The 12,082-nt window shown below is 47.9% G+C and overlaps 1 protein-coding gene across 1 annotated transcript; it reads right to left on the bottom strand.

The window, feature by feature from the left end:
- Window positions 1–458: 458 nt before the first annotated feature.
- MINAR1 (membrane integral NOTCH2 associated receptor 1) lies at window positions 459–10,854 on the bottom strand. The gene is made up of 3 exons (XM_055556530.1): window positions 7,877–10,854; window positions 5,706–5,960; window positions 459–728 (listed from the first exon to the last, which is right to left on the bottom strand). The coding sequence occupies exons 1-3, from the start codon at window positions 10,175–10,177 to the stop codon at window positions 531–533; spliced, it is 2,754 nt and encodes a 917-aa protein (XP_055412505.1). The 5' UTR covers window positions 10,178–10,854; the 3' UTR covers window positions 459–530.
- Window positions 10,855–12,082: the final 1,228 nt, after the last annotated feature.

Genomic DNA, 12,082 nt, shown 5'->3' with positions numbered 1-12,082 from the left:
AAAAGTCAGTAGCCCTTGATTACAGTCAGCAGAGAAGTAAACAGTAACCCCCTATGGAAACATACCCTGTTACTTCACCTGCAATGGTCTAGGAACATTAAAGAAGAGAGAACCCAGGCTTTTCTTTCTCATCTTGCTCTCTCATAGCTTTCCTTTAAAGAAGTATGTATTAACCATCTCCTCTATAGTATATTCTCCACCATGAAATGGAAAGAATCCAACCAATTAATCTTCCTCTTCTTTTTTTTTTTTGCCTGGAATTCAGTTTGTATCTACTGGTCGTCCATTACATTCTTTCGGTAGGAAAAGATATTGCACTTCTTAAAATTCATCTGTGTCATTAAGTCAAAGCTAATAGGTAGATAGACATCTTTCTAGAATGAATATTTTCTGAAGACCATCATCAGCATTTGCAGAAAAGCCTCCATGATTCCTGTTTCAACAAGTGGTGCCTGACCTGCCACGTGATTTTAGACTACAGGGAAAGATGTCAGAGGTCACAAGCCATTGGCAACATCACCTCCAGCAGCTCATGATTTCATCGTGCAGATGGGCACGACGATCACCAGAATGACTGTGCATGCAGCCGCAGCTATCAGAGCCGCTATCTTGCAGACCTTGGCTCGTCTGAATTCGGCTTCTTTCCGTTTTAGCAACGAGTCGTAGCCTGGAGTATAAATGTCTTCCATCCAGTACTCTAAGTTGTTTGGATTTAAAGATTCTTGAGTCTAAAAGTGAAGAGAAGATGTTAGAACGATGGTGAATATTTGTAAACAGGTTCATCACCCTTGAAGCATCTCAGCTGGTGCTTGAAGCACCTTGAAGCTGTCTGCAGTTGGCAGTGGTGTCCAAGCTGCCCACCAGCTCCTCCTGAGATGGACCACCAAGGACTCAGTGTCCTGCACACCCCAGATTGCACCTGCCCCCTCTTACTACAAAGGTCATGATGGTCTCAACACAGGAAAACCCAGAGGTTTTCTGGGGACAAGCAAAACAGGGCCAAGACAAGCGAGAGTCTACACTTCAAGGGCGCACAGCCAAGAACAGGCTGGCCTCACTGTCGGGGAAGCAGGGAGGGTCACTGACAGATATTCTCCACTTACAGTCCCTAAGAACAAAGCTGTGTGAAGCAAGGCTGTTCTATTACTCTGATTCACTTCCCAGTTCTTCAGAAAAAGCCTCTACTGAAAAATCAAAGGCACCTCCCACAGAAGCAGCTCAAACAAAACATAAAATATTTCCATCTCAAACATCTGTATGAGCAGGTCAGGCCACTGCTCAAAGGCCAGGTCTACAGACTGGCGGCAGACCACCCCCAGGCCAGGTGCGGCATCCCCAGTGGGAGGCCCCTCCCTGACATTTTGTCTCCTGGCCTCCTGAGATTAACGATTGTCTGTGAGAGAAATATTGTATTTAACCTGTGTTGCCCATGAATCCTGTTCTCCGTGGATGGCTATAATCTATTTCCATAAAGAAAAGCAGTGTTCTCATTTTACAGCAAGCATTTAATAATGTGAGTGGCACATAAAAGCGGCAACACATTGCGATTCCAAGTTGAGGTCTCCTAAATCTCTGAAGCACAAGCAAAATATCCATTTTGAAGATGTTCTCAGATTGGTCAATGCTGATAAAGATGGGTGTGTTACAAATTATGTACACACACACACAGAGGATTACAAAACAAATGCTTCCAAAACTTAAAAAAAAAAAAAAGAAAACCTCAGTGGTTCCAGGTTATTGGAATATTGATGATTTTCTCATCCATGTTAGTCATTCTCCACCTGTCCTTCCAGAGCAGTTCTCTGTTCTTCTCCACCTTGCTCTGGTCCCCCCAGGTCTTGGTCCATATGGACGCATCCCTGGTGGGTCCCCGGTGGCTCAGATGGTAAAGAATCTGCCTGCAATGCAGGAGATGTGGGTTTGATCCCTAGGCCAGGAAGATCCCCAGAGAAGGAAATGGCTACCCACTCCAGTATTCTTGCCTGGAGAATCCCATGGACACAGGAGCCTGGCAGGCTACAGTCCATGGGGCCACAAAGAGTCCAACATGACTGAGTGACTAACACACACACTGGTGAGTTCGGTTGGTGGAGCACCAGTCCTCAGGCTCCATCTCTGATGGACTACATTTCTATCTGGCACCTGCTTTCACAGCTGTGGGTCCTGGTGGGTTTCATAAATAGCTCCCATCTTTGGGCCTTCAGATCCAAGGGCAGCATCAGCCTCTCACTCATGCTGGTCCCTGGGTGCTTGCTGGGCTTTAAACCCCACCTACACTGATGCCAACAGCCCCCTCCTCCCATTCCCATCCTTCCATGAGTCCGCCAGCTGCTTCCTGATGGATGCTGACAGTCCATATGCCGTGGACCCCTCTGGCATCTCTATTGCTCTCCTGCTGCTAATGGCCTTCTAGTACTGGAGCCAGCAGACACCAGCCCAGGAGCTAAATTCAGCCCAACACCTGCCTCTGTACAGCGTACAAGTTAAGAATGGTCCTCACATTTTTTAATCACTGAAAAAAAAAAAAAGAAAAGAAAAACAACAGTCAGGGATATGTGAAAATCATAGGAAATTCAAATCTCAGCGTCAAAAGAGAATGTTTTATCAAAACACAACCATGTCCAGTCATTTATTTAACACAAATTGTCCATGGCTGCTCAAGACTATATGGGCAGAGCTGAGCAGTTGAAGCCTAGGGTGCTGCAGTCCATGGGGTCGCAAAGAGTCGGACACGACTAAGAGACTGAACTGAACTGAGTAGTTGTGATGATGGAGATTGTAAGGACTTCTGGGTCTTAAGGTAGTTACTCTCTGGCCCTTTAGAGGAGAGTTTGCCAACCTTTGTTCTAGTCTATTCATGTCCCATTCTTTTGTGACCCCATGGACTGTAGCCTGCCAGGCTCCTCTATCCATGGGATTTCCCAGGCAAGAATACTGGAGTAGGTTGCCATTTCCTCTTTCACAGGATTTTCCCAACCCAGGGATAGAACCCATGTCTCCTGCATTGGCAGGCAGATTCTTTATCATTGAGCCAACCGGGAAGCCCCTTCCTGGATAGATATGCTTTATGCACTGCGATTCAGTCAGTGAAATAAACTATTTGTAATCAGTTTTTTCAATAACTGCAAGCTCTCATGACACCCAGTAGCAGAGAGGTGATGCCAAGCTTTCACGGGACCTAGGGAGCATTTTTGATTGACAATTACAGCTGCTGAACACTGGAAATGGAAATGGTATCTTTGATGTATCCTCAAGGTGCCATTGCTGGTGAATTTATATCTCGAAGCCAAGCGACAGCAAGAAGATGGTCCAGATGCTGAGGCTGCCCTAAGACGGTACCTGGGTCTCTGCAAAGTGATGGAAACAAGGAGGGTGGTGCCTTTCTGCTTTTACCAAGTTCCCGATACCTATTCTACTTTGCTGCAAACACCCTCGAAAGGCTATGAACCTCCTTGCTGTCTTATATTTTGTGAGATTAGATACATTATCCTCTGCTTTTTTAAGTGATGTCACCTGAAGCTCTCTAAAGATCTTCAACTTTTTATAATTTCACCGTTAGTGCTTATAAATATTGGCACTTCAAAATCACATATATCTGTAAGAGCAATTCTCTCAGACTCAGCCTTCCAGACGTTAAAAAGATGTTTCTCAATCTATGATTCATTCAGTTAATCTGACCATGTCAAGGTCATCCCATGATACTAGTGAGACACTGATTATTCCTCCAGGTGAGCCATTCATACCTCCAAGTCTTCCCTGATTCGTGGCATCCTAATACTCACAGAGCACAGTGTGGTACCCACAGCAAAGTGTTAGGACCACCTCCAGGAGAAAAGAATCCTATATAGTCTGCTTGCCAGCAGGATTGTGACAGGAGAGGACGTGGCCTGAAGGGTCAAATGATAAGCAGCAGGCATGTGGACATAAGGTGCAGGAGGGGACAGGGCCCACGATATCTCCAGGGTCATCCTGATAGCACCACCCACCTGACTCTCAGGATTTGGCCAGAGATGCTCCTCCCCATAACTGCTGTCAGTTAGGGACCAACATAAACCAATGTCATTGTGGTCACTTTAGTGACACGAAGCCCCACTATACTCTCATCACCAGAAAAATGAAATGGTGACGAGGCAACATAAGATGAAAGAACAGAAGTCTTACTGCTGGAGAGTCCGACAGGAATTCAGACTTGTCGGACCTGCAGCAAGTTCTCGAGTTTCTCGGGCCTGGATTTCCTCATTTACCTGCTTGAGATGAACATCATCACTCCTGCCTGCAGGCCACTGAGAGACTGTGGTAAAAAAGCACCACACAGGGGCTTCCCTGGTGTCTCAGTGGCAAGGAATTCCACCTGCTAATGCAGGAGAAGTGGGTTCAATCCCTGGTTCGGGAAGATCCCATATGTGCAGAGCAACTGAGCCTGTGTGCCACAACTATTGAGCCTGTGCTCTAAAGCCCACGCATCTCAACTACTGAAACCCGCAAACCCTAGACTTGAGGTTCTACAACAAGAAAAGCCACCACAATGAGAAGCCTGTACACCACAACTAGAGAGTAAACCCCGCTCACCACAACTGAAGAAAAGCCTGTGCAGCAACAAGGACCCAGCACAGCCAAAAAATATATTTATAAATAATTATATATATTATAAATAATTAAAAAAAAAACACCATATGGAGTTGATTGATTTCAGCATCCTTTCATCAGCCTAAATACCTTTTCAGTCCCTGATTAATGCCAGGTATTTGAAATACATTCTTCTCATGTCTCACAACACCACCACAAATAAGAGATTATCATGGAGAGTTAACAGGTGAGGGGACCACAGCTCAAACAGGTGAATGTTCCAGGCTGCACAGCAAAGTGGATGAGAACCTCCACTGTGGGAAAACACATTCCTTTTCTCACCACCGTACTGCCCCTCCTGCAGACTCTTGGCTTCAGAGAAAGGCAATGTCAAGGGATACCTTGCCATACCAGCCTCCACCAGCATCTCCCCAGCTGCCCTTTAAGTGGTGGGGACATTCAGGGACCTGGACATACGTGACTGGCAGCAATAAGACAGTGAACCTCGCTGCCCACAGATCTAACCAGCAGGTGAAGGCAAGGTGCTTCCCTGCTCCCAAGATGATGCAGACACACAGATAGACGCAGCGTGGATGGAACCACCAAGATGCAAGCGTGACCGAAACCCAGCCCTGCCTGTGGTGGAACAGCAAACACACCCTCTAGCCACAACTGCATTCACAGAGTTTCCAGGGGTGGCGCTTACCTGGGGCTGCTCCATACGGAAACATAATCCATAGCTTGGCTCCCACAAACATGCTTATCCCACGGGCTACATGTGGAAGGAGAAATCAGGCTTGTGTTCCATTAACCAGTTGGGATCAGGTCTTAGGAGCAAGCATGAGAATCTGCACTTGGTATGGAGTCTTAAATGCAATGTTAGCAAATTGATGGCCAAGGTCAATCCACCAGTGAAGCATTCCTGTTGCTAAATGTTTACAAGCCAATAAGCAACATAGCAATCCCCTGGTTACACATCTCTGCCTTATGATGTATTCATGTTCAGTGTTCCATGGTGGGGACCAAGGGGGCTGAAGGGGAGGGAGTGAGTGGCTAGGGCATCCTTCATCCATTTCTGCATCCACCGGGGTGTGGCCAGGTTTCCCCTACCTCACCCCACCCTGGGCAGAGAGGCTCACCTGCAGGTCCAGGGCTGTCAGCTTGCCCTTGTCACCCGAATTGCGTGCATACTCCTCGATGGTCCAGGAAGGCTGGCCCCGCTTCACCTCTGCCAGCTCCGTGAGCCGCATGTCCGTGTACAGAGGGTTGCTCTTCATGTGGGCCTTGAGAGAGGCGGGGTAGGGGTGAGGGCTGAACACCTGCTCCACCAGGAAGCCGTCCTTGGGCTGCTTGGGCAGGCGGTGCTGCGGGGGGATGTCGTACTGCCTGTCTGCCTGCAGAGGGGCACAGAGAAGTCCGGGAGGCCACACAGATGTGGTCAGATGTCACACTGGGCAGACCCCAGCTTTTCATCACTAAGTGCTGCTCAGGTAGCAACATGCAGTTATTCATGAGCAAATAGGATTGCCTGTACTGGGGGACATTTACTTAGGAAAAGCTTATGACATTAATACTACTCATACGACCCAACATTTCTGTGCCAGAGGAGATGATTTTATCTAATCTTCATGCCATGACTACTACTATTAACACACATTATTCTTGTAAGGAAAAGGAGACCAGAAAGACTCAGTAATTTACCCCAGGGAACACAGCTGCTAATGGCAGGGAGCTGGAATTTAAATTTAGCATCTGGCTTCAGAAAAGCCTTGCTTAACCACTGCACAGTGCCACCCCCTCTTTCTTCCCTTCTTTCTTTCTTATTTCTGCCACACTATGTGGTATGACAAAATCTTAGCTCCCCAACCAGGGATCGAACCCATGCCACTTGCATTGGAAGTGCAGTCTTAACCAGTGGACCACCAGGGAAGTCCCTGCCCCCTCTTTCTATTACCAATTTCTACCTGGTCCTAAGGAGTAAAAGATATGGGTATTTTCCCCAAGGAACGGGCCAAAACCACAGATGACACACTGCTTCTTTGGATGGAGGAAGCCAAGTCGGGAAGGACATGGTGAGAGCCTCCACTGGTTTTCAGGAATATCTGCTCAGCCTTCAGGACAGGGAACGGTCTGGATCCCAGTGTGGAGGCAGGAACCTGCCTGATACCACTGGCATCACAGATGCTCTCAGTCCCTAGTTATGAACCCAGGGCTCTGCTCTCCATGAACCCTGTTATAACCCAGGTCTTCTGATACCTTCTAACTTCAGGCCCTCAGATCTCTGCACACATGTCACTTCCTCCAGGAAGCACTCCCTGACCCACCAAGACCAGGTCAGTGCCCACCTATGAGACCCCTTCAGGCTGTGTACGGAGCTCACAGCCAGCACTGTCCCACTGAACTATAATGGCCTGTCTGTCTGTCTGACTGTCTCCTCCACTGGACTGTGAGTTCCTCAAGGGCAGAGGACTATCCTGATCACTAAATCACACCACTAAGGAGAAGGTGCTCCAAGCTTTATGAAAGGGATGGATTCAAACACTATGGGGTTTCCCAGGTGGTGCCAGTGGCAAAGAACCTGCCTGCCAATGCAGGAGATGTAAGAAATATGGGTTCAATCCCTGGGTTGGGAAGATTCCCTGGAGAAGGGAATAGGTACCCAGTCCAATATTCTTGCCTGGAGAATCCCATGACAGAGGAGCCTGGTGGGCTACAGTCCAGAGGGTTGCAAAGAGTTGGACACAACTGAGCACATAATGCAAGCAAGCTTTCTGACCTGGAAAGTTACCCACTGCCCACACTTGCCCCCACTGCTCCTACCAATTGTGTTCTTATCTGGCAGTTCATATGTATACCTAAGATAGTTTAAAAATAAAAGCTGGTATCTACTCTGCACAAAGATGACTAAAGGAGGGAAATCAGAGACCAGCAAGAAGCCCCTGGGAAGCTTTCAGAGGCTTTTGAATTAAGAGGCCTTAATTCTGGGGGCTAGCCAACCATCTCATCCTCTGCCACCCCATTATCTTTTTGTCTTCAATCTTTTCCAGTGTCGGGGCTTCCCTGGTGGCATAGAGGTAAAGAATCTACCTGCAATGCCGGAGACCCAGGTTCAATCCCTGGGCCGGGAAGATTCCCTGGAGAAAGGAATGGCAACCCACTCCAGTATTCTTGTCTGGAGAATCCTATAGACAGAAGAGCCTGGCAGGCTACAGTCCATGGAACCAAATAGAATCAGACATGACTGAGCAACTAAACACTGACAAAAACAACAAAGCTGGCACCCAGTTACGTGACCTTAAGTGGGCATTACCTCTTTAGACTTCCGATGCCAGTCTTTACTATCTCCAGGACCTCGCTCTTTGATCTCCTCCTCGCTGATGCCCATGCGGTTGGAGTAAGTGATGGTGCGCCAGTCCCTGGGTGAGTTGGAGATGCTGGCAATCTTGGATTCTGTGGCACTGTTCTCCTCTGTCAGGGACCTGGAAGACGGCCTGGTGAAGAGGCTTTTTTTTAAGGCCTGGACACGAAGGCTTTCGCTGTTGCTCCCACTGGCATCTGAGCAGCACCAGTCAGCCGTGTTCTCCAGCTTGGGCCCATGGGCACCCTTGTGGGCACGGAACATCTGGGGCGAGGTGCTCTCGTCAGATGGAGCCTCACTGGTCAGAGAATTGAGGTCGATCTGCACGCTCACCTTCTCGGGCTGCTGCATCTTCTGGTCTAGTTTATTGAGCTTGCCCAGGACCTGGGAGATCTCCTCACGCACACCCGACAGTGACTCGAGCTTCCGTTCAATCTCCCCGATCCTGAGCACCAGCTTGCACACGCTGGTCTTCAGCTCCTCTTCTGAGTGGTGGCTGTTTTCTGGCCGGCTGCCCTTCTCCCCTTGGCTGCTGGGGAGCCCATTGGCGATTCTGGTGAGGTGGTGCTCTGGCGAACTGTCACAGTCTGACTTGTGAAGCTGAGATAGGGACCCTGTGCTGTTGTAGCAGGATGACTGCATGACCCCCGTTGAGCCACTGATGCTCATGTCGTCAAGAAACCGGAAGATGTCGCTGATGTCGTCACTGACCACCTCCGAGTCATCATCGGAATGCTTCACTGCATGCCGGTCACTGTACTTGCCCTGCCCAGGAGTGCACAGGTCCTTGCCTTTTTTGGGCTCCAGAACGTGCAGGTCAGTCTGGGTGCCCACGCTGCTGGTGTCTGAGCTCAGCTGCCCACTGGTGCAGCTGATGCTCTTGTCTTTAAACTTTTTGACTGGTTCATGCTTCTCCAGGTCCACAGGGGATGGGATCTCTTTAGATTTGAGCCCATTGGGCTTTGCTGAGTAGCCGACTGGGAGGATGGGCTGTTGATCCTGTGGTGTCAGGTAAGCGGGGCATCTGTCCGGGGTTGGGAAGTTGGGTGTCTGACTGTTGGAATTTGGATAACGGAGCTTCTCCTCAGAGGGGTTTCTGTTGAAAAAGGACCGTTCAAAGTCAGGAACTTCTTCGGTGTTGAGGCTCCAGCTTTTGGCCGGCCAGGGGGTCTGCTTGCCTGTTTTGCCAGGACAGCGCCGGGCCTCCTGGGGCCCCATCACTGGAGTGGGTCCAAAATACGTGGAGGCTTGAAGGTCATCTAAGCTCTCGTGCTTTGCCCGCCTCTTGTCAGGAACCGGGGAGTACTCGGGGTTCAGGTACTGGCTGCTGTAGGGCATCTCAAAGCTGTGATGGGGGAAGGGTGTCTTGTGGGACTCCTTGCGGCCCTGGGATTTCCTGTGCTCACCCTCAGCCTTGTTGGCCGGGCTGGCCAACCCAGGGGACACAGCCATCAGATTGTGAAAGTCCTCTTTGAAGATGTTCCTTTTCTGGACACAGGACTGGACCATGAAGGGCTCGTCGTTGGAGATGAAGGTCTGCTTGATGCCCTGGGGGAGAAGCAGGGAGTCCTGATCAGACATGGACTCACTTTCGAGGTTCATGGGGAAGTAGGTTCTCTGCATCTCACAGGGCTGAGGGCTGGGCACGGAGTATGGGGCCAGAGCCTGCAGCCTGTCCAGGGAAGCTGCCCGGTTTTTCACATCTTTGCTGACCCCCAGCAGGAAGTCGGGTTCAGAGGCAGGAATGAACTGCGGACAGTCCTTGCAGTCCACCTTTCTGCACTTGGATGACTGGCGGGTGGGGTAGCCCCGGCTGAAAGGCCGGTCACTCAGCTCACAGTTGAGGGGCTCGCACTCGGCCGCACTGCAGATCTCTGTGTCGGAGCGGCACGAGTCAAAAGAGGCATCTTTCTTGCGCATCTTCTGCCGGCCTCCAGGCAGCTTCTCCTTGGCGGCGCCCCCATTCATCTGGATCAGGTTGAATATGGTCACGATGTCCGCGGCCACCATGATTTTCTTGGACTGCTGGTTGTTTACAGCACATTTCATCTTGTCTTTGAATAACGTGGCTGGGAAGTTGGGGTCAAGACAGGCCGTATAGAAGAGCACGCTTCTCAGTTTGGCGAGCTGGGACAGATCAAAGCGGGCACACAGGGATTTGCAGAGGTCCTGGTAGGAGACGGTATTTTGCTTGCTGTCTAATTCCTCCAAGATCTTCACCAAGAAGAGGGACGTTTCCTGGTTGGTCTCCATGGCTTAGAATTTTACAGGCTAGCTGGCGACACTGAAAACTTTGAGTCAGTTCTACAGGACTGATAATATGGAAAAATAGTAGGGAGGGGAAAAGAGGATTAGAAACATCAGTGGAGTTTTAAGTCAAGCTGGTCCTGAACCACATAAAGAAATGCAAGGAAAGACTTTTTAGTACTTAGAAATGTTGTAAATGCTTTAAAAATATTTATAAAATACCACATCATAATTCCCTTCCAAGGAACATTGGACCTGGAAACTGGGAAATCTAGATTTTCATCTTAACCTATTGATTAGCACTTAGATGCTGGGCAAAGGCTTTCAACTTTCTGGGGAACTACCTAAATAAATTATGAATGACTAAAGGAATCTACCTAAAGAAATTAAGAATGACTTTGATTTTGCATAAAAATGTTCACCGTGTATATGTGCAACTGATTCACTTTGCTGTACACCTGAAACACAACATTGCAAATCAACTATGCCCTAATAAAATATTCTTTTAAATAGTTACAATCATAAAAAGATGCTCATTATAATGGTAATAATAGTGAAAAATAAAACATCTTAAATATCTGAATATTAGGGTAATGCATAAATAAAGCAGGTTATGATATACAGTGATTTCTTACAAACATTAAAATTACATTAATGTAGGACTTCCCTGGTGGTATAGTGGATAAGAATCCTCCTATCAATGCAGGGGATACGGGTTAGATCCCTGGTACAGGAAGATTCCACATGCTGTGGAGCAACTAAGCCCACACACCACAACTAGTGAGCTCCCATGCCCTAGAGACTGTGCTCAGCAACAAGAGACATTACTGCCATGAGAAGCCAGCGCACCACAATGCAGAATAGACTCTGCTCACTGCAACTAGAGAAAGCCTGTGCACAGCAACAATGACCCAGGGCAGCTCCAAAGTAAATAAATTACATTCATGTATATCCTTACAATGGAATACTGCTGCTGCTACTGCTGCTAAGTCGCTTCAGTCGTGTCCGACTCTGTGCGACCCCATAGACATCAGCCCACCAGGCTCCCCTGTCCCTGGGATTCTCCAGGCAAGAACACTGGAGTGGGTTGCCATGTCCTTCTCCAATGCATGAAAGTGAAAAGTGAACGTGAACTCATCAATAAAAAGGTACAAATTACCAATACATGTAGTAAATGACATGAATGAATCTGAAATGTATAGTGCTTGAATGAAAGAAGCCAGACTCAAAAGGCTACCCAGCATATGGTGATTTTGTCGCTAAGTCATGTTCAACTCTTGTGATTCCATGGTCTGTAGCCTGCCAGGCTCCTCTGTCCATGGGATTTCCCAGGCAAGGATACTGGAGTGGGTTGCCATCTCCTCCTCCAGGGGATCTTCCTGACTCAGGGATTGAACCCGAACCTCCTTCACTACAGGCAGATTCTTTACCGATTGAGCCACCAGGGAAGCCCCTCTTATTATACGGTTCCATTTTTATTATATTCTGAAAAACAGATCTGTGGTTGCCAGACACTGGATGTGAAGCAAGGTGTAAGCAAAATGGCAAGGTGTAGACAAAACTCCATTCTGGATGATGGAGCTCTTTCACATCTCGATTGGAGTGGTGGTTACATGTCTCTCTGCATTTGTCAAAACTCACAGAACTGTGTGCTAAAACGTGTGAATTTTACTTATGTAAATTATATCTTAATTATAAAATTACACATTGGAGACTTTTGATGACAAAAGAAAACTGAGGAATGACATTCTGAGTGAAAATGTAAAAATGAATCTGTATCTATAGTAAGGTCTTAATTATATAAAATTATATCTTCTTGGAAATGAAACTGAAAGAAAATAATATACACTAAAATGTTAATGGCTGTTACCTTTGGATTGCAAATATAGATTTTCATTCTGAATTAGTCAT

The sequence above is a fragment of the Bubalus kerabau genome, chromosome 19, assembly GCF_029407905.1.
Source record: "Bubalus kerabau isolate K-KA32 ecotype Philippines breed swamp buffalo chromosome 19, PCC_UOA_SB_1v2, whole genome shotgun sequence".
In the NCBI taxonomy this organism is placed as follows: domain Eukaryota; kingdom Metazoa; phylum Chordata; class Mammalia; order Artiodactyla; family Bovidae; genus Bubalus; species Bubalus kerabau.
The sequence above is the reverse complement of the archived record's forward strand: the minus strand, read 5'-3'. Positions and strand labels throughout refer to the sequence as shown.

Excerpts from the sequence above, each read along its gene's own strand:
- MINAR1 (XM_055556530.1), bottom strand. The coding sequence starts at position 10,177 with ATGGAGACCAACCAGGAAACGTCCCTCTTCTTGGTGAAGATCTTGGAG. Across the intron at positions 5,961-7,876 it reads GGCATCGGAAGTCTAAAGAG|GCAGACAGGCAGTACGACAT; the intron begins GTAATGCCCACT and ends GCCCCTCTGCAG. Across the intron at positions 729-5,705 it reads TGACAGCCCTGGACCTGCAG|ACTCAAGAATCTTTAAATCC; the intron begins GTGAGCCTCTCT and ends CTTCACTTTTAG.